Source organism: Diprion similis, chromosome 2, assembly GCF_021155765.1.
Source record: "Diprion similis isolate iyDipSimi1 chromosome 2, iyDipSimi1.1, whole genome shotgun sequence".
Lineage (NCBI taxonomy): Eukaryota > Metazoa > Arthropoda > Insecta > Hymenoptera > Diprionidae > Diprion > Diprion similis.
Window position 1 is genome coordinate 13,437,705 of NC_060106.1, and position 23,358 is coordinate 13,461,062.

A 23,358-nucleotide genomic window follows, 5' to 3' on the forward strand; every position below is an offset into this window, starting at 1 on the left:
ACTATGTTATGGCGTGCCTACCTCTTGGAGGGATTAATTGAAAGTCTAATCTTAGTTATGATACAGAAATTTTAGGAGTTCAACTGGAAGCAAATGTATCGCACGATAGTGCATTGAAATATATTCAATATAAATTATGTCCCACTTGTCAAGGAGAGTGCTGACTACAAGACACAATAGTATAAATTTTTTAGAAAATTGTATCAATCTATTATTTTAATTTGTATACATAACTTCGGATGTTGTGTGAAATTTGAGTTCTTATTATGTCCAATAACTAGAGATTTAGTAATGAAATAAAAAGTGAATCAATGATATTGGATTGAAGGGAAAGCGGTACTTCATATATGTTCAAGGGGAAGAATAGCAATGCTATGAAGTAAATGAATGAATTTCGTCATTACTTTTTCTTTGCCACACCTTTACTTCCAATTGAAGAGTCTTGTTAGTAGAGCAGTATGTACACTAGAGGATTCATGAATGTATCAGAGAAAAATATTAATCAATTTACCTTCTTGTACGTCGATGCCCTCCTGTTTTAGAAGCTCCCGCAGCTTCTGAATTTCTTCTTTCAATTCTCTAATAAGTTTAGCATTAGCATCCTCATTGACAACAGCTTTGCAAACAATCTGTTTTGCTCTGTCTGCATATCTGTAAAAAATAATGCGAATTATACATTTAACTTACTTAGCTATCACAGAATAATTTCAGTTTTTGAACAATTCTCATTAAAGGTACTAAAATCCAGTAATCGTTACCTCAATGTGGAAAGAGTTTCATCGTAATTAATGTCAGCTGGGCTAACAGCTGCAATCATAGCGGTCTTCGAATTTCCACCAAGATTTTCACGGAGTAACCATGTCAAAACCGAATCTCTGTATGGGATGAAGTCTGCTTTCTTCTTCTTTTTCGTTGCCTAAAATTTAATTACCAATTCGTACATTTTAGGCTTGGGAGTAAACGATTACTCAAATAAATAGTACTGATTATAAGGTGAAACTCAATTTCGCAAAGACTTACCGCCTGAAAATCCAATGTGATAGGATTGTAAAATGAGTCAAATCGTTAATACTGCATGTCAGTTATGTAATGAAAAATATATTTTTCCTAATCTAGAAGTACAGACCTCTTTTTAAAGAAGTAAAGAGATAACAAAAGCAAACTTTTCCTTAAAAATCCTGAATTCATTATTAACTGTTGGATTAAAAAATCCAGTACAGATTTTCGGCAACTTTGAGGTAAACCAAGTTTTGTACACTATATCACTAAACACATATGTTACAGATTAAATGGCAAGTACTTACAATTTCAGCTAATGCACTGATAACTTTTCCCAGAGTAGTCAAACTCTTATTGATATTGGCACCTTCTTTGAGTCTTGTGCCTTTTGCACCGGTAGAATCTGCTCTTTCAGAGCCAGCCAAATCAACCAGTGAGATTTTACTGACTTTCTCCGTGATTAGATCTGTTGTACTGTCGTGTCTTTGTTGTGTAAAAAATATTGTGAACACTGCGTGGGATCTGCTGGATGTTTCGTTCATGTTTGTAGCCGCAACAGTCCTGTAGAACGACAGAATAAAAAAAAATTCGTAAACATGATCTACTTGAAATTTGAGAGATTGAAAACCAGTATATGCACAAGAAAAAACGGAGATTTTCTGTAATAAAAATGAAAAACAAACCTGGCTTTATTGCCTTCGTCAATAAGATCATGAATATCTTGATACGACATCACTGCTAACTTAGATAAATCTTCGACATAAGGACCCAGCAGTGGATGTTCTCTGACTCGTAAATTTCCTTTGTTTTTCGGATTAAGTAAATCACGCACTCGTTCGCAATATATTTCCATGTAGCTCACTTCAACGGAGTATTTGAGATGATCACTTGAATTTCTACTGATTTTTCTAAACAGATCGTCACATATTTGTGGGATAATTCCTTCCTGGCCCTCTTCTTGCTTTCCCATCATCGTATAAGATTTTCCCGCGCCGGTTTGACCATAAGCAAAGATACATACGTTGTACCCTAGAACAGCAAGTGTAAATATTATACAATCACATCCCAGGTACTTAATTATTCTCATATTCAATAAACAAATTATATTAGCAATTCGTATGCAAGAAAACGTGGTTCTCACCCTCGAATGCATGCTGCAACATCTCCTCTCCAATATCCTTATACACCATTATTTGTGAAGAGTAGTTTTCATCGTTCGGCTGTAATTCCAAAAGAAGAATTAGTTTTACCAATATATACTCATGCAAATATTGTATTGACATTTGCTTTATTACAAGAAGAAGTCTAATATGAGTTTTTGAGCAATAAAGAAAAAAACCATGAAAAACAAAAACTAATAAGCTATCGGAAAATTGTTGGAGTACATTTTCGTTACTGGACTTTAAAATATTGTACACGAATATTTGATGTGTAATTATTACTCACGTCCATAGAAAAATAGGAGTAATCGTAATTGAAGCTCTTGATAGCATCTTTGGTACCAGGTGGTGCTTTCGGATTTATGATAGCTGTAGAGGAGAAGATATTAAGAAAATTAAAATCAAATAATTCTTTATATATATATGAGCGTTGCCAAATGAAAACTGGGCAGTGTGACAAGAAAATTTCCAATATACATAACAGTATTTAATACTTCATTCAGATCACCATAATATTAGGGGCGACCGTAACGCGACGTATACAGAAATGAAATTACTCTACGTTTAACAATTTTACAGAGCGCGTACCTTTGCAAATATCAATTATGCCAAAATAATTTGTGCCATGTTCATAATTTAGTAAGGGTATAAACCTGATGTATACTTATTATTAGTAGCTGCATAGAAAGGAGCGAAGTTAGGCTAACTGATCGATAAGGTCCTTAAGGTATATATGTGTATGTACACAGGTGTGTACAAAAAAACGCTTTGACGTTTTTATGAGCATGAAGACGCTGACGATCTAATATACTTTTGTCTTCTAAAGAAAGAAAAGCGTAGGTAACGAATAAGTCTCTCTGCTTTTTGGCTTGATTGAAAAAAACGAATTTATCTAATCGATCGATCTAATCGCAGCATCGTATTACCTACGTGGAACAATGATTCCTCAACGAAACTAGTAGTGAGAGAAGTATGGGTCTGCCACAATACAACTTCTTATTGTAGTATTAGAGCCGCGCTCGATCAGACGGCTAGTAAGTGGTACGAAATTGTTGGTCAGCCGCAGTCTAGTAGTAGAGCCGCGTTGCGATCAGACGACGGGCTTAAAGTAGCGAGCGTTGCGAATGGTCGGACGCGGCTTCGCTCTAACAATAAGCTAACAATGAGATGCGAATGGGTTTCACAAAATACCGACGAGCTTTGGGGTGGTTTTCATAGCAGTATGGCGGACCGCCAAGCAGTAACGGTTCACAAAATTCCTTTATTTACAATCGTTGGTAGTTATTTTGTTATGGCTTTCAGTCTTATTGTACAAAGAAGCGTTGTGCAAGAGACTCCAAGGTTTGAACAACGTATAATGAAGTCTCGAGTAATAACATCGATTGTTTCAATCTCATTCAACGATGCACAGAGGACCATGATGACGTCGGTAACGTTGTGATGATGAAAACATTTAAATGCAATATTGTTGCATATACGAGGTATGAAATGATATTGAGGATTGAATTAAAAAAAGTGTTGAGTTACACGTATCTTGAAATGGTGAAAAAATAACCGCGGACTCGTAGAAATGAATCGAGATTATTCTCACGCTGTGATTTACGTATAGAAATTATATGTAATTTCTGTTTTCCACGTTCCGTTAATCAGTAGATCTCTGCAGGGGGGAAATGTTTTTTGCTTCTTGATTACTGTTATCAGCGAAATTTCAACGTCAGTGAGATATCGTGCTCAAAGCATAGAGGAGAAGTAGAGTTAGTTACAGAATCGTACAGGTCAAAAGAAATTAGCGCCATTGAGTTAGTAGTTAGAGTAGCTGCAATAAAAACCTTCGAAAAATTTTCGTTACATGATGCGAAGTCTAGACACAATATATCACGTGATTGAGGCTTCAATCAGCATATTTGATTAGTGAAAGTGGCAGGGACGTGTCCATATTGACTTCTTTAACGATATTTGATTTCCATTAATTCTCTTTATTGATTATTATTATTGTCATTAAATCATGTATATATTTGTATTTAACAATGTAAATTTTTTTATCTATCATCCTGACCACAGCAAATAAAACTTAACAATCGTACGATGAAATGTTCGAATGCGATCACGTCCAATGTTTGAATCGGCTGAAAATTTAATTTCAATAAACCAATTGCGGTTTGTCGAATAACTGGAACCCGCTCGTAGTTGTTTATGGATTTATCTGTCCGGCAATTAATTCTTTTATACGAATTCCAAAAAATCCGATATGCATCCCGTATTGGGATGAAAATTCGGTTAGATCCAATCAACAACTGGGCATTGGGAAATTAAATGGATCAGGCATAAAAAATTGCACAAAAAGTTTACAGCACGTTTCATCGGTCGAATAAGGATGACATACTATACACTCGTAATTGGATTGTATACAACATTATGTGTTTCCTCATCTCGTCTATTTGTCGAATTGAAAAATACACGATTTCTGATTTCTGCCCAAAGACTCGATCCCTGTCAAAGGAATTCATCTGTCTGTTCTATATATTCGCAGCACAGCAAAAAAATTCATCATTCGCACAATTCCAGAGGGACATTAGTTAGCTATACGAATCGAGATTTCTAATCACCTTGCAATTTCCTCGGGGTTGATCGACGCAATTGTGGCGCAGGCACCTCATTCCGGAAATTGGGGGAACGTGTCCTGACCGGAAATCGAGTGCAATATCGAAAATCGAACGAGCGTATCTTCCTCGCGTTACGCAGCCAGACAACTATTACGGATTTTCGAGAAGTCGAATAACAGCATTCCAACAATGTTCACCGAAGTCGCCGACTGAAGGGACTTTAAAATTGTGCAGCAGTCTGTGCTTCAACAATGAATCTGTATCCAGGAAATAGGCGGCTTCGAATTTTACATCTGGCATACGATTTGCAAGGCGAGCGGAAATACGCGGCAGTGAAGAAGAGGAAATGAACGGGTTGAGCTGCATTGTTATAACGGCTTGCAGAGGGACAATAATCCGTCGGTTTTCGCTTGTCAGCATAGCCAAGCCAGTCGAGCACAGAGATGGAAATTCAGATCGCAAGTCCACTGCGACGAACTGTGGACGGATCAATGAACGCACTGCATTGTTTCCCACATGACAATCATCATCACTGCATGAGCGAAATAATTGAAAGATAACATTCTTCTGCCAATCACGATATTTTTCATTTCAATACCCACTGACAAGCGAATATTGACTATACGTCGTAATAAATATGTCGCGATATAGTAACGTTTAATCTAAACCACTGCGGATACGTTTAGGCGATGAAATAAAGTATAAGAGTTTCGTTATTCGGTTGAGATGTGAGATTGTAGGATTTCGAATTGGTGCTTAATTTTTCAAAGAATTTTATGCGGCGTAAATTCTGAAATTACTCCGGTACAGCTTTTATTGCCAAGAAACTGAATTCAATGATCAATATCGTACACGTATAAGAAGAGGATACCATGAGCAACGAAGGAAGTATTGATCGCGGTGGTTTTATAGATACGTGGAATAATAGTTGGCTAGTTTTCTGAACGGCGAATACACATACAATTTTCCCTCAAGTGCCCCTGCAACTACAATTCAACATGTCCGTACGACATGCATAATTTTTGGAATAAAAAGTGCTGCATATACTGCTGCAGGTTTTCTGGTAAGCTCAGAGTTGGTACGAAAACGGGAAATCACCCCGAACGAACAATAATTGAAAATGCAACGTAGATAAAAATCAGACAGATTCTAGGTCATGGAAAAATAACGTAGAAACGCAACGACGAAGATGAGTCGAAAGGCAAAACACTCCAACAATCAGCGGCTGACTGGCATGGCCTAGCTCGTATTGATCCTGTAGCTCGAGAAGCTGTCCGTCTTTATATTTTTTCGTCTTTCCATGTATCGCGGCACTACCCTCTCCCAATAAAGTGACACTTGCGAGAGGAAAACGCGTTTCACATAAGTGGAGAAAATGGATAACCTCGCTCCGTCCACACGCCACAACGTTACAAGCTTTTTCTAAGATACAGATAATATCCAGCTGCGATGCACTGCGTCGAGAAATTCATGAATTGGACAAACGCTTCGAGAACAATGAGAACGAAAGCGACAAGAAACGAAAAAGACTTTTCTCTCGAATTTATCCTCGACCCTTTCAGTGACAAGTTTCGACTAAAATCATGGAATTTTAACAGTTTCTTTGGTTTTACATTCGCCATATTCCATCAAATTCTGACTGAATAGAACTTTTTTGCAGAGACGCAGGTATGATATTAATAGATCAAGCAATGCATGGTAGTATGTCAATATAATAATACTTACACGTCGTGTTGCCAACCATATCGATGATGCATTGAGCTTCTCGGGATAATTCACGGTTATTGAAGGGCCGCACCCGGACCGCCACCTTCACCGACGACATTTTCCGCCTCTTTTTTAGTTACCTTCTATGCAGGAGTTGTGAAACGGATCTCTGGAACAGGATGAAACACTTTTATGAATCTATGAATAATCTGCAATTTCAGATGAGAGTAATGCTCGATAGTGAAAATCAACGATAAACTACGATAAATATCTGCAATATTATGTCAGAATGAGCTGTAGAGTAAACCATCTGACAATGAGACGTGGTTATCAGCCATTAACAGTTCAAGCGCTCCGTTATATTTTATCTTAACAAAAATTAGGCGAAAAAAATTAAACTAGATCATCTTCGACCTTAATTCGACTCCAGGTGACAGAGAAACGAGGCTTGATAGTATTATTAGGAAGATTACCGGTAAATTTTGAAAGATTAAAGTTTCTACAGAGTTATGAATTCAGAGTCTATTTGGGACTCGTTCCCACGAGAGACGTAACGCGACATCTGGTGCCATTAAGCCGTCAAAGTCACGTAGCCAACGGTTGTTACAAAATCATCCCTTCCAGTAAACGTTTAGCGGCATGATTCCCTGCGTAAAATTAAACTGGTCAAGGGAGATGAGCGGCTCGTTTGGATAATTAGAACTAGAGTCGAGTTGTAATTTGGGGTTGGTTATCGCGGGAAGGTGTTAAATTTTATGCAAATTAGGTACGATAGAAACGATCATTAGAGTCATGCTTTTATTTGTTTTGATTAAACTGCGGAAATAATCTCAGCGAAGGAAATGTCTTGATAAAATTTTTTAATTCCTACATTTGGGCATAAGATTTTTCTAATTTGGTAAACATACGTACATACGTTCTAATCGAAGCCTCGATTCAACTTGAGAATCTCAGTAAGGTTTGCAGGCCATTATAAATTAGATACATTTTCCTACTCTTTGAAGCGTAATAATTATATTCTCTGCAATATATTGTTTAAAAAAGCAAGTAACGAATTTGTCTGCACGTAAGTTGTATCCACGGAACTAAGAATTGATGGGTTTTATGTGACGATCCAGGACATTATCCACGACATTTAATATTTCGTAAAAATATTATACAATTTATGAGTATATATTATATGTATATATATTATACAGACATTCATAGAAGAGTTATCAAAAAGTGATTAACTTGATGGATACGAACGTCCCTCCCACCGCCCTAAATTCCTAATGATATATAGCGTATAAAAATTAGCGATAAAACATGTTTTATGGATGTCCTGAACCACGTTGAACACCCAAATGACAATCGAGTCTTAAGTTCGCAAATATATAAACGATCCTCATAAATAAATGAAAAATAAAAGGAAAAAAAACGCATCAACAGCAACTGCGAAACATCTGCATCTGCATTAGTTGCATTTTCGATGCTCGTAAGAGTGAACACTCTTCACTTTCATAATAGGTTAGTTAAAATTCAAGATTCAAGTCGAGTGCAGCCCGAAATTGGAAAGCTACACAAAACGGTGTCTCTACGGGGATTCCCCTGTGGTTTCTTACACAATCCACGGGGAACCCCGTTCCCGCGTGGAATTCGCATTTAAAGCCGATACAGATAAGCCGAGACTGTTTTTCTTTCACTTATTACCCTTCTTTGGTAAAAGCTGTTTCACTCCGTCACCCGCTAAACGACAGGATTCGATCAGTCATGTATTAGGTATACGTAGAAAGCACACACACGGGGTTTGAGCTCAGTTCTTAGCACTAGAGCAATCTTCTGGAGGAAAAGGAAAACTTGGCTTGGTAACTGCATACTCCGAGGTCAACGGTGACTCATCTTGCCCTCCCGCCCTCGCCAAAGATATTGACAACAAGATCAGAGTCGCTGAATTTTTTATATTCGCTAATTATTCAGTTTTCGGCCTAAATATAAAACACGATTTTATACGTCAGGGTTGAAAAGCCAACGACACATAAAACACTCGTCTCGTAGAATTCAATTTTCCGTGAAGACCAAATTCGAGTTAATGCTATAATTACATCAAATTCGTAGAACAAGATAGCGAGCTCATCATCGAGCTTACGTCAGTGCGAAGATTGAAGTGATTGCGTGCAAATTTGGTAGCCAAATGTAAGTGATTAAAGCTAACTAACTCACATTAGGGCGCAGGGTCTGTACGGTCGATTTCTCAGATTGATCTAGGCTAACGGCGAAATTGTTGGTAATATTCGCGTAGGTAAGCGAAGGAGAGCCGAGTATGGGTGTGTCGTGCGGGATTGAACCGAAGAGTGTAAGAATAGTTCAACGTTGTCAATAGCTGTTGGTTTACCGCACGGCAAGTCTCAGACATAAGCCAATCAAGCGGAATAATTAAAGCACTACGACGTTCCGTCATTCGTTATACTTTCGAGAAAAAGGAGTTAATATCAGTTAATTCGATGACTGCGATTGATTCACTGAACCTGAGGCGAAGTCTGAAAGTATTTATGTATGCCCAGTTTATGTGGGCGAAATGAATTAGGGTTGAACCAGCAAACCATGGAGTTGAATCGACTGGTGGGTGGGGGGTGCACACGGCCGTCTGCTACGACAGTGACGTCATCTCAAGGATAAACAATTACATGGGTTTGTCATGAGTACGCTGACGCAAATTTTTCGCGGTGATAACCGTAGAAATTATCGATTTCTGCGTATTTTAGATTCGGTTCCACCAGTTTGTTTGTCGAGGGGTGAAGAAGGTAAATAAATAACATTTGAAATTGGAATTAGAAAAAATAGTGACTCGCGTAGAATTACCAGTAACAATGAGATGTAACAATCCAATTTTGATTATTTGGGAAATTATTTACGTAGACTTAAAACGATCCAAACTTCTCGTTCAATGTCTTACAGAAGTGTCGATTCGCAACTTCCAGATTCATCGAAGACTGAGAACGTTTAACAGTCAGCCAGAGTTTTTCTTCCCTGTGTTGACTGAATTTGGAATTTGTCACGATGAATTATTTTCTATCAAATTATCCTCTTTGGGAGAACACAAGTACTTGCTTGCTGCACGTCTGATGTCTCAACTGTTTGTCGAGTAGCGATGACGTAAAGTCGGAATGGTGATAAGGATGAATATTAGTCTAAGGCTTACTTGATTATAACGGGGGGAAAAGAATTCAAGGACAAACGGTTGATCCGCTGCAGAAGACAGCTCCGAATAAGGTTTGTAAAAGTTGCGATAGTCGGTGTCGATCGATCTAAAGATTGAAAGAAGACTTGACGAACTCAAGGGCACTCACCGATGTAAATTTCGAGAGGGTGTTAAAATCCTAGGACAACAACGAGTGATAATTTCCCTGCGAGCACTGTGTATTATACGAAAATCACAAATAGCACGATATATTAAACGCTTCGTCGACTAAACAGTACGAAGCCACAATCGCAGACATTATTGTATGTCCACACTATACAACGGTGTCCCGGCGACAGGATGCGAGCTTTCGGGTGACTGCGACGCCACCATCAGCGAGCTTTCGACTTAGAAATGGCAATATGGCCGCGGCGCATGCACGCCCTCGATGAATCGTCACGTGACTGGTCTAGTGGGTCATTTTTCCGGGACGGGTGTCCAATGGGAGGGTTGTTCCCGACGAAAATCAATAGCGAGGGAGGTATACCCGTGACGTCACACGGCACACGATCGACCAATGCGGCGCGGGCGGCGCCGGCCAATTCCTTTAAGCAATCAATAAAGAAGCCAGTGCCACCGTAGGGTGCGGAGGCGTGGAATGGATGGGGGTCGGGGTGGACTGGATGAGTAAAACGTACAGAAATCGCGTCACATGTCGCGCAGGGGCCTCACGGTCTCTTTCGTATGTTGCCCTTGCGAGTCGCGATCTCCCTGGGCACACCGACCCATTCCCCACCCCCCATCCCCCATTCCCTATTACATCGAAATTCACCCGGCAGGCTCGAGCTGGCCTTGCATGGTTCATTAGCACCTAATAGCTGTATGAATTATAGATGATCATTGCGCGCACAGCGTGCAGGATATACCCACAACACAATAAGTCGCATTGCACCGAAAGCTGCGGGTACACATCAGCTCTTCGACTTCTTTTCCATACTCCCTCTCTCGCGGTTGTGAACAGCCCTCGACTAATGGGGAGAGTGAGACGCATTCGGCAGACTGAAGTTTAGTTTTTCGAAAGAAAGGGCGACATCGGATTGCCCTTGACACGGGGTGAAAGTCTAAGTAGCTGTTGCTCGGGGAGCCAATATACACATTGCTACTCCGCCTTGTCTCAACGACTATCTTCATTGGAGTGGGTCTGTCTTACTCATTTTTAATACAACGGATAGATTGGGGCCCGAGATTGTAATCGAGGTGTGTGACCCGCATCGGCGATCATTTTTCAACATCGTCGTTCGTTCAGTGAGGTTCGGTTGCAAATGTTTCCTGAAAGCATTACTCACGGAAATACCTACCTACCTACCTACCTCTGCAAAGCTTACTCGGGAATTTCGTCAATTAAACGGAATGAGATTTTATTTCACCAAATACTCGAGCTGCCAGGCGCCTCAGCTGAGTGCGGGTGACCGTGGCACAGTTTTCGTGCTGAATTTCCGACCTGAAACCTACGTATCTTGGCATACAGATTCTAGTTCGTAAATAAGGAAATTTCAGAAATTTAATCGAAGCATGCCAAATATTTTACAGTATTTATCCTTATTTAGTCCATAAACCATTTTGAGCATTCACGTGAAGCCTAAAATATCTCAGATGACTGATGCCGGGGAAATTTGATGGCTGAAAATGTGTAGGTATAAGGACACCCACATCTGATTCGGAATCTTGTTTCAAACTTGTCGTAAAAAACGGGATATATATACAATAAACTCTTGAAAAGCGTCTCCCGCGGGAGTGTAACAAAATATTAAACGATTACATGAAAGACTGATGCACCTTATACGGCTAGCGAGAAAGCTCGTAAACTTTTTGAACGAAAAACTTTCATTCGATATCGTTACTCTGTCAATTCCTGCGATTGCTTTTTAAAATTATGACGGATGCCATTGCAAGATATATAACATTTTTATTGGGGATATTTGCCAACTAAAAGCTGTTACTGCATAGTTAGGCTAAATAAAACGACCAAAAGTACTTATCTCACCACTGTGTGGAACATCGTGAAATATCGGAGCTGAATTACAACGCAGAGCGAAGAAAAAACCTCGGAATTTAACGAGATTTTTTATTGGCTGAACATAGAGTTTAATAATACAAAGTTTTGCCATTGAGTAATGACCCTCACTCTTCTGCACAGGCTCAGCCATTGCGTGTTGAATATTATAAATCGTTCTTCAAATTCCCAATATCCAACTCTATTCGCTTGCGCAGTAAATGCACAAGAAAAAAGCTCGCTTTCAACTGCTTCGCTGCAGTTTCTTCAATCTTCAAAAGTGGTCGACGACTGACAATTCGTGTTGTGAGATTGTTGTCGGTACGTGAAAGCCCGACTTGTCGAAAAGTTTTCCACCGCCTATTGTTGATTCCTAGGCCATGTTTCTTCAGTAATTTTCCATTATCCAAGAATAATCGAGGCTTACAGAAGCCGAGTTGTTGGCAAATCTTTTGTCAGGTGTGGTGGAAGGTGTTCAACGTGAGTGGTAAACCTAATTCCAATTGTTTTCCTTCACTTGCGTACGTCCTTCGGTTGGCCGGGAAAGAATGGATTTTCCATTTGCCCAGAGAAAGAAAACGCGAGCAACCTCGAACGAATGGTCGTCCATTTCCATCCCTCTCATATATACATGATACGGATGGGCAAATTTTACAAGCGGTGATTGTACGGGGTGGGTGTCGTAAAAATGAAGAGATTTGACGGTGCGGCAACATATTCTCGTTTCAAACGAACGATGTCGATACGATATTCGCTTACCAGTATTTCAAAATAACGCCAAATTAGCTGTTCCGCAAAAGTTCTATACACATGAGTGACAAAGATCGATTGTTAGTGCCTGCGAGTACGGAATATAAATAATAATGGCGCCATTAAGGAAAGGTACACGCTGCATAAACAACGAAGTAAACTCATTAGATACCGATGAAAAATTCCATAATTATTAAATTCAGGGTTCAAGGAAGAAACAATAACTCAAGCTTTCATATCGTGAATCGGACTCTTTGAAATACATCATCAGACCACTGCGTATAATTCATTCCAATTATCACTTCATGAATTTTAACAAATTTACAAAGACCGAGTTGTTTAATTAGAGGATTTTACGCGGCAGGAAGATTAGTATTAGGGTCACAGAGGGATGTCGGTTGCGCCATGAACCGTGAATGCGAAAGACAAGCCTGGAACCCTTGACCGAGGATCTCACGCCTAGTGAACATCGAACGGTCGTACCTTGTAGAAGGGAATGCAGATGGAAACGAGCAAGCGAGTCCCATAGAATTGGCAGGAAATGGGACGAAGCTTGAATCGAAGACTCGAGCCTCGGGTTAGTGAACCGAGACCAGAAACTTACCAGGCATCGGTATGGTCCGAGTGAATTTAATTTAAACCGTGAAATGCTGTCTGTTACCCGAGCTTTCTGGCGCCGGGAATCTTGCCACGCGACGTCACCGGCTTTATCGAATCGCGAGCAAGCATGCAACGATGTCGATCCGCAAACGTACCTATAGAGAGACTGTCGTCGAGCCCAGCAAACCTGTAATCAATTTCGAAAACGTACCAACGTAATCATGCAGGCGTGGATAAAACCATGATAGCTTCTGAAAGCTAACAATAAGTTGGGGCGACTTGGTCGTGACCCTGAAGAGTTAAATAACACGAAGTGAGTAAAGCTGATCGGTGAACTTCAGAGGTGAAAGAAGAGGAGGCGAGTCTCGTTATTTTGGGAAGCAGAAGTAAGCATATGCTACGAACAATGGTTACACAGTATGGCGTCGGAAGGTTGGCACGGATATTAATTAAGGCAACGGGTAGTCGACTCTAGTTAAGGACGACGGAGCTTCGAGAAAGGTTACACCAAATTTATCCGCGATGGCGGATTGGACTTGCCTCTATAGGCCTGTACAAAGCCCTCATTAAATACATAGGTGTGGGAGAAATTCTGCTCGTTCAAACTCTTCCCCGTCTCATATTCGTTGGAAACAATTCCAAGCGCCGTAGGTGCCAGGTCGTGTAAGGTAGGTATATCGAATCATATATATTCAGGATTAATTCGCCCGTCCAAATAACGTTTGTTAGAGAATTTCGATTTAATTAAATTTAACGTAGATTTCTGTTAATTTCTACGACCTCCTGCCTTTCGTCAGGAATTCTTTCGTAGTTAGAAAGCGAAGGAAAAGTATTTTTATGCATTTAATCGAAGCTCGTTGACAGACCGACATCAATGATGACGCATATAGTCGTAAGAGACAGTGAATTATGTGTATCGAGTGAATTTGGTGTTCAGAATGTGAAACTCTAAATGCTGAATAAAAAAAAAACTGGTTGCAGCGTTAGCGAGGAATTTTTCTCTATTTTCTTTTTTTTTTGTTTCATTTTTTTTCCTACATGTACTTATTCAGACACAAAGAACCGGTCGATTTCATCTGGCGTTGGGCAAGTGAGTGCCAAGATAATGGAGGTAAATATTCGGATATTTGAAGTAAAGGATTAAGTCCCAGCATTTTGAGTCAATTCAACAACGAAGCTCGGAGATTCTTGATAATTTTTACGGCGTATAAACGAGGTCTTTGGGAGTCCGATACTTTGAAGGCTTGTTTGGCTGGCTTGTTTGTTAGCTCGCTGAAAGAAACGCCCACTGCAAGGCGCTTTATCGTCTGAACACTTCTGTTTTCATCCGCACCCGGATACGATGAAATTGCAACGACAATGATACAAAAAAAAAATTATCTCTACCGAAAGTCTGAGGGAAGCGAAAAATTTCAACAGAGTAATTTTCACCTGTTATATTTATCGCGTAGGATCTTGTCACGGAAAGAGAAAAAAAAAGGGACATGCGATCGTGCAGTGATAAGAATCGGCCGAAGTAGAGAAATTTCGGATAATTTCAACGAACAGCTTTACGGGCCAAATTTTTCCTCATATACCTGAATGTATAAGTCGGCAACGTATACAGAGAATAATATATGACGTCATGTGTATAGCAGAGGCGTGTGGACGATTTTACACGCAGTTGTAATTCATTTGCAGGGTTTAAAGGAAAGGGGAACGGGACGAGGCATGTAGAAGTGACACGCCTGGTAAAAACGTTTTATATGTTAAAGTTAGATGATATCCAATTTTGGAGCTTTGAAAATAGTCCAAAAACTTTCCTCTGCCTCTGTGTAATATAATTCATTTTGTATTCAGTTTGGTATTATAGAGTGAAATTTCGGTTGAAAATTTTGCCCAAGTTGTTGGATATAAAAAAAAAATAAATAAAAAAATGATGGTGCGTCTGAATTGGGATTCAAATAAGAAAGAACAAAACCCTTCATCTACCATCCGACACGAATGTACGGTGCAATGGTCAGACGTGACAACATCATTCACGCGTCGATGCAAGTTTTGTTATATGGATACTGCACGTGTGCCGCTGTATAATCCGCGAACTTTTCATTCCCTTTGATCTGCACGAGCCGTTTTCCCACGTGACGTGTGAGTTCTCTCTTTTAGTCTCTGTGGCTCGAATGGAGCTGATTTTATATGTAAGCGCTAAACGAAACCGTCCACGTTTTGTGCTCGAGGTTGCCACCGGAGACAAGGTCACGTAGGAAGACACGAGTGTAATTGAATTCTATACGTACTTACGAGTATATACGCTAACTGTTAGAGTTGAGGATCGATATATGAAATGAACAAGTCAATTGGGAATTACGAGTTAAGCGAGGGTCAAAAACTGCGGGGGTGGCAAGTTCCAGGGCTTTGTATAACGCAATCCCACCCTTTTTATCTGGTTAATATTCATAAGCTTCATCGTGAAAAATCCTCGCATCGCAGCGTTCAGAACAACCCCGAAGCCATTCAATTTTTCGCGTTAATCGACGAGTCAAAATCCGCCTCCACAGTTTCTGGATGGCTGCACAGGCTCGCTGGTATGCAGACAATACTCGTACCGCGTGGACAGTTTTCTACGCAGAATCCTGAATCCCTTTGTAGATCCCCCTGCGGCCATGATGGCATGATTCGCAACACCCTGACCTCGCTCAATCCACAAACCATGAAAAGGATAATGGCTCTTTGACCTCAAATCGTCGTTGTCACGTGTATCCAAGGCAAAGATAGTCAAGAACGTGAAAACAAGGTTCTAGGATTCCGGAGCTGTTTTTGCACATTGGGAAAAAATATATCCTATTATTTTTCACACAACGATCGGTACATTTGCACGCATGTATGTATAACACATGCGCCTGAACAGTTTCTCTGAATATACCAGGACGATAGGATATACTGGCATTAAGATGGACAGCGACGACGTCAAGAATGTTCCGGTAAACGGGCGTGAATATTTCCAAGGTAAAAAATAGTTCACGTATACTCTGGCGCATCAGGAACAGGATGAATTTTTAAAAAACTGGGGCAACTGGAAGTCGGGACTGCCAAACGACGCACGACGGTGTAGGGCAATTCATAAAATATTGAAAACGTAACGTAGCTACCATTCTGGCGAATAGGTCGATACATGTATGAATGGATGATGCCCTAACGTGGCAGATCCTTCCGATTAAGCCTGCAGCTCTTCTCGGTTTATGCAGTCCACAAATTCAGTTAACATCCAGAAGTGAAAAAAATTATATGCATTAAAATGAGCGAGATAACGCCTGAAAAATTCTTGCTATTTTACTTTCGCAAAATTTATTTATTCCTCAAATACGTGTTATGACAGGATTCCTGCAAAGTTTGTCCAGTCGTTGAGAGCACTATCGTGTTAACGATGGACCACTTTCACGGATGACTGAGTATACAACATAACCGTGGACGAAACTTTCCATAGAGTCTAAACCTTTCGCCACAAGGACTATAAGGGTTGCAGTCTCAGAGGCGCCATGGCAGGGCGATAATCCTACAATTGCAAATGGACACTGAACGACGAGAGTGAAAATTGAACTATTCCTTTGTATTTTAGTATTTTCATCACTAGAACAGAGGTAGATTGCAATGTAATTACGTACGAATATTTGATACATTCGTCGTAGACATATTATCATTGAGTCTTAATGTCAACGAGCTCGTTAAATTTGTCGGCTCTTTATCACAACTGCAGTTATTGTACCTATTTACCATTTCCTACACTCTACATTACTGTGCAACTCTCGCAGCAAGTGTAGCGTGTATAACGAGCTCGCATCATTCATAGACGTACATATAAACGTAATTTCACGAACAGTATAACGCGAGGCGAGGAAGTATAATTTATTACGAATAGACAAGTGCGGTAAGATAGGTCGATCGTTGTGATTCCTGCTCTTTGAAATTACTATGTAAACAATTTTTCCACCGATTTATATCGGTAATTGATAAGAAACGCAGCAGACAATTATGTGCACGATTCGTACACAGCACAGATACTCACGTTATCAGTGGGAACAATTGAACAGACTCAATAAAGTGTAAGTGAGCACTTAGTTAGTTGAGATACGTAATTATCGATAAATATTGCTACGTAAATATCGGTTGTATCCACAGTATAGAGGAATTTTTTGTGCTCGTAACCTTTGCGACCAGCAAAGTACGTTTGTAACATCGTGTTTGTAATCGATAATAGATTGCGAATTATTATGCTCTGGCTAACATCAAAAGCAGACAAATTCCACTACAAACACTGGAGAAAGTAAGTAGAGAAACAGTATGTAGCTTGTAGAAAATTGAGGAAATTTTACCACCGCGCTTTTCGTATGCCTGTTTCACGTAACAATGCTTCCAGTCTTGTTGGACCTCTATTCCAGTGTAAGAGAGTGCAACGTAAGTACAAACTACTTCCTGTGAGCACGTAGAATTCACATTCAGGGTGAGTAATTTTTTTTTTGTTCATTCTTCTGGTAAATACAATTTTCTATATTTTTATCACATTCGACGTTTGCCTGGCAAATGGAAACCGAATTCCTGTCACAAACAAATCGATCATTATTTCGCGGATATTTGGTAACCTCTATAAACGGTGTACAAGGCATTCTCTACCAGTTAAGCCACTTTTTTTCAATAACACTTTTGGATGCCGTCGAAAATTGGCCACATTTTGGTATAACTTGAAAGTAGTCTTGGTGAATTTTTTTTCAGTTTTGTAAATCAATCTTTTAGCAAGAGGAATATTTTATCTTTTTGTTATTCATGTAATTTGGATTCGTTAAGTTTGGCAACAAAAATGTCGCTGCAAACAATGTTTTTCATTTAAATTTGTAATGCGATTGATCTTATATGTTTTTATTCTCATCGCTAATTTATAGGCTGTTGTGAAAAGAAAAAAATTCAAATAACTATCCTTCTCACCTGTAATCACTTTCGATTTAAAAAAATCTTCTGGGATATGTAAAAAAAATATACCTAACTACAGAAAAATTGAGGTAGCACAGAGCATCAGCTATGTAATGAAATTAAACCTATAATATCGAATTGTGATACGTAAGGTGTCCGATTGAATGGATAGAATTCATTCCGATTTTTTTTTACATTATAAGAGGACTTATCGTATTGCAAAGATGTGCAAACAGCTTTTTGCCAGACTTTCCCGATAGAAGTCGTACCTATTAATGTAAAAAAAGTTCAATTCGAAAATGATCGAATATAAAATCTAAAAGAAAAAAAATCACAGATACCAAGAAAAAATGTCTGAATTGGCGGAGAGTGTCGTATGTACCTATTTTGTTAGAAATCAAATTTCAACAAAAAACTTCTCGACGTTACGAATGTAAAAACTAGTGGCAATCAGTTGTAAGCTACAAATCGCCTGTAAGAATATTTTTTCATATCACAATAATATTGAAAAAAAAAAATATATATTTGGATAGACTGCAGATTTTTTCCAACAAGTTTGCAAAGTCCGGGATACAGTTCGTTCGAATGAGATCGAATTTTTCTGACAAGGGTAACAGAAAAAAAGATAATCCGCGGTTACTTTCTTTACAATATAACCGTGTAGAACTATATTCTACCTATATTTACACCGCGTGTGGATTACGGTTTCAGCCAAGCAGGCTTCGTTGGATTTAGCCATCTCATGCCTTTCGTGTTTACGAAGAAAATGAAATCACGTGTAATCGGATGAGTGCGTGTACCGGGATCGCAATGGAGTATCGTGATACTGTAACAAAAAAAGAAAGTGAAAAAAGAGAGAAGAAGAAGACGAAGAAGAAGAAGAAGAAGGAGACGTTTGCAGCTCCTGCGCAGTTCCACAGCCAACACATGGCTCCCAATTTCTTGTGCATGGCCCAATTAGGAGCTCTCTAAGCCCAACTCGTTGGACTCGGGCAGTTTTTTCCAAATTAACACGTGTAGACGAAGAAACGACACCATAGAAGCCGTTCCATGGATTCCCATTCAGTGGAACCGCGAAATGCTCCGCTGTAAGAACGTGGGTTAAATACATAATTTATGCAGATTTCGAAAGCCTTTCTTTTTCCTCACTTTCCTCGGACTCAAACGGATTTTCTAGCTCAATATATCTCCGTTATGGTGTCCTATGGCGGCGCCGATCTCTCTTACATCGATAAACGAACATGTAATTTCACGTTACAGGTACCGCATCACATGCATATTATACTGTTTTCACGCGAATTATGTTTAGAAGAATATCGCATAATTCATGACGTAGCTCCACGTTTCTTCGGTTATCGATTGCCTTCTATCTGTCAATTTCGCGGAAGGAATCTTTTTATTTATCACGAGATGTTGCCGTGTAGAGCTCGTGCAGAACAACGTGGTGCGATCGTACGACGACTGCAGTCACGAGGTTCTTGAGACCGCTGCAGCTACGTGCACTGCATTTTCCCTAAGAATTTGCATCTGCTAACTTGTCTCCGAGACTAGATTCAGGCTTCAGAGTTCCGATATACTCAGGCAGCGCAGCCTCAAAACTCCAGAGTAGGTGTCTCTAAGGCGACAGAGATACCTTATATCGATTATTGGGTTCGGTATGCGCAGTATTGTGCTCTACTATCGACGTATCAATTAAAAATAATTAACGCAGCGGCATTTGGGCTCGAGGAGAGTTATTTTGGGTTATTTTAATCATGTGAAAAGTTGTTCCAGGTTAGATGAGTTAAAATTAATTCTTTCCTGCGTTAAAATTCAACAAAAAAATATACGACTTGAAGCCAATTAAGGTTTGTCAAAAAATACGTACCGTTGAGATGGGCACAGTTCTGTTATATATATATGGATGCGCCTGTAATTAGCGAAACCACGAACGAAATACCTTGAGAATAAAGGTAGAAAATGAAGCGAATCCTGTCTCCGCGGGTAATTAAAAACACGACGAGTCAATTAAAAGAGGCTTGTATAGTAATATTTCGAAATAAAATGGAGAAAGAGGTCCATTCAATCTGGCTGACAATGAGCAGCAGGGTGAAAAGAAATAAGTATATGATACATAATCTATATACAGGGTCGGATTGTGCGGCTCCTGCAACGGGGTCATGGGAAGTACTTTGTTAAAGCCGTCAAGGCGGTAGATATGATCATCCCCGTTTTTTCTCCCGTGCACAGTAGAAGCGAGGAAAAGACGAAAGGGAGTAAACAGGAGAGATACGAAGCCACTGAGCCTTGGGAATCTGATCCAATTCGATGCCACCTTGATCCTCCAATGCCGGTCATTTCATATTCCGCAATCGAACAGGCCGTTTGGTATGTTATACCGGCCTCGCTGTATTATAGGGGCCGAAACCATGGAATTCATTCAAATATCCTTACCGCCGTTGGGCCTTGGTTTGAAATTCTAAAAGCACCTCATGATTCTCACGCGAAGAAATCACGCCCCTGATTAATCGACGACTGATCAAGCTTCGGATGAATATAATGCGGCATGCCTGCATGCACTTGAGTTTAAAGTTATCGCAGAGATTTCATCCCGAAACTATCACCCTGCACGCAGTGAACCTATAATTGCTAATTACCTTGTTATGTCGTCTGTGGACGACAGCTACAACTCGACGAAGTTCTCTCATGCAAGTTTAACGACTATACCGTTAAGATCCGCTGCAGTGATCTGTCGGAGATAATTAACGTTTCAGGGCAGGTGTATATACCGACTAATGCGATAAAGAACTCCTTAAATTTGTACGACGGAAAACAAGATCCTGTAGGTAGAACAAACTTGACTATATCTACCTTCGAAAGTTTGGCAAACGCACGCGTTCATTTTTTGTCGCATATTATGTATCTCTTTCATTTTATTGCATTATTTCGCATGAAACTTACAATTTTATAAATTCTTAGGCTTGTATATATATATATGTATAGTATACGTAATATGACTCAGTGATACTCGGCATTTGCTATGTGCATAATATATAGTACAAAGGAAACAAAGCCTTGCATCATCGCGTTATACGATTCCCTTATACATGTATTTGAATTTTGGCGAATAGCCAGGAGGGTGGAAAATATGTTAGGCAGTATGAACGGCGAGAGAGAGAGAAAATACGCAGTTTACATAGTAATTTTAGAAGACATCGATTCCGGGGGTGAAGAGGCGATCCACTCCCTTTGATGGAAGATGAAGAAGAAAAGAAGACACGTACGGCTCGACCTGCAAGGGCGTGTCGGATCCGGGTTAACTGTATAAGCGAACTAAGAAGTTCGGAAGAAGCAGCGGGAGAAGAAGGGAAAAGGAAAGAGTTTGAATCGAATGAGACAAAAATTATGGGAGGAGGAAATACCGCGGTAGCGAAACGGGAGAAAGGAAGGAAGGGAAGTCAGAAAGGGCCGAATATCAGTTAATCCGTTTATCTTGATCGGGGTTCAGCTGCGGTAAATATTAACATTGCGTTCCGTAGCTCAAACTGATTATCAGAAATTGAAAATACTTTTTAATTTCGGTCTGCTGTAACGGAATGCGTATGCGGTGTGTTGAGATTTACAGTGATGGAATTGAATAAAATATGGCAACCGTGAAGCTGTACTTATATTCGTTTTTAAGACTGTATTACTCGCTTTTGCTTCTCGAGAAAACCGCCGGAAAATATTTCCCTAAAAACATGCGATTAATGTCGGAATTGTACATTTATTCATTCATCACTCTCGTAATCATCAAAGGAAAAAAAATCTTTTCATCCATTGTCGTTCCAATTCTACAGAACGGTAGCTTTATCTCCAGGACGACGCAACTTCTGCATACCCATCATATAGAAGAAAATAAAAGCAACCAAATCTCCCGTGGGAAACAATATCAAAGATAAAAATAACGGCGATGGTTCGAGGCCTCTACACGCTATAAGGAAATTTTCCGATCTCGATGTAAAATGAAGTGGAAAATATGAAGAGAAAATATCACCTAAGAGAATCAAGTAATCAATGCACGGATATACGCACTCGGGTCAGGAGAATAGGTGTAGGTATAAAAATTGTTACGGTTAAAAATTTTCGAGTAGTGTTATTACGGCGTAACCGGAAACGGACGCGAATGTATCCGCAAATATTTTTCTACACGTTATGTATATGAACCGCAGCTTGTGTCGATATAGTAAAGGGGGGACGAATGTTTTCGAACAAGCATAATCGCGTATTACATTACGCCCAAAACGTGAACAACCCCGAGGATGTCGTGCAATAAACATACGCCATAATGTTACATGCGTGCAGAAGACCTCGCGGATTGCAATATAAATCGTTGTTAGAAAAATCGCACGAGGATGTAGGGGCACAAGGTTGTGCTGAAGGGTCATTACTTCATGTGCTTTGTGTGCTACGTAGGCCAGTTCAGTCAGGGCTATAGGAATACAACACACATGTAGGTACGTAGGAATCGATTTTGAGGGCGACAATCGATCAAGTGGATGGGTGGCGCTGGTGGAACGGTTACAGACATGCGAGCCAGAAAAGCTCAAAGATGTGGGTATGCAGAACAGGGGATTCTTGCATATGAATATAAAGAGAGAAGCGCGCAATATGCTCTCGTATGAGATGCTTCATTCCGACTGATTAAACTCGTCCGAAGTTACGATGGAAGAGAAGGTATATGTGGCAGGATACGCTGAATGTATAACCTATACACGTACAAAACGCGGAAGGGAGTAAAGAATATGAGAAAGAAGATTTAAGGATATTCTTGAAAATCAGCATTTTTTTTTTCACGTGCCATGAGGCGCGTGATATTTGTTATACGCACAATATTTCATTGGAAAAGAATTCCCCCATAAGAATTCAACCGACGGATTAGAATAAAATATCAAAGTTCTTTACGGTTAATCAGCGCGAAGAGCAGAAAAAATTTTGGGGTTCTAAACCTAATTATCCATCCTGTATGGTTAAAACGCAAGACGTGCCGATTTTAAATTTGAAAACAAAAAATTCAACTAGATACGAGACGAAGAAATGAACGATGAATAATAATAATTTTCTGAAAATTTTCGCCCGAAGTAACCGGCAAGCTTTTCGTTGAAAGCTAGAGTAGGAAGCAGCTTTTCTCAAAGGATATTTTTTTCAAGTGCAAAGAGCACTATCCGTGTCTGCATATGTAGAGTTATACATACGTATGTGAGTCTGAAAAATGCAGAAACCTCTTGCTCGCCGAAAGAAAGCTTCTGTAACGCGAGTTAGAGGCTGAAATATCCCCAACGACGACAACTCACTTACTCCTTGAGATCAAAGAGCAAGCCCGTGTTAGACTCAAAGTTATCCAACTCGGCTCTTGCTCCGTATAAA

At 39.8% G+C, this 23,358-nt stretch overlaps 1 protein-coding gene across 20 annotated transcripts in view; it reads right to left on the reverse strand.

Annotated features, from left to right (window-relative positions):
• Positions 1-23,358, reverse strand: part of LOC124416332 (kinesin-like protein unc-104) — a 43,240-nt gene that overhangs the window by 15,103 nt on the left and 4,779 nt on the right. For 6 of the 20 annotated variants that reach the window (XM_046897276.1, XM_046897273.1, XM_046897272.1 and 3 more), the window contains exons 1-9: positions 9,799-10,014; positions 6,488-6,638; positions 2,446-2,528; positions 2,141-2,219; positions 1,683-2,028; positions 1,305-1,560; positions 1,021-1,023; positions 759-916; positions 512-651 (exon numbers count right to left, since the gene is read on the reverse strand). In XM_046897276.1, the coding sequence (XP_046753232.1) occupies positions 512-651; positions 759-916; positions 1,021-1,023; positions 1,305-1,560; positions 1,683-2,028; positions 2,141-2,219; positions 2,446-2,528; positions 6,488-6,587 (1,165 nt within the window). In that variant the 5' untranslated portion in view covers positions 6,588-6,638; positions 9,799-10,014. Of the gene's footprint in view, positions 1-511; positions 652-758; positions 917-1,020; positions 1,024-1,304; positions 1,561-1,682; positions 2,029-2,140; positions 2,220-2,445; positions 2,529-6,487; positions 6,639-9,798; positions 10,016-23,358 lie in introns of those variants that run through there. The other 14 variants (XM_046897280.1, XM_046897278.1, XM_046897279.1 and 11 more) reach the window with 7 other exon arrangements.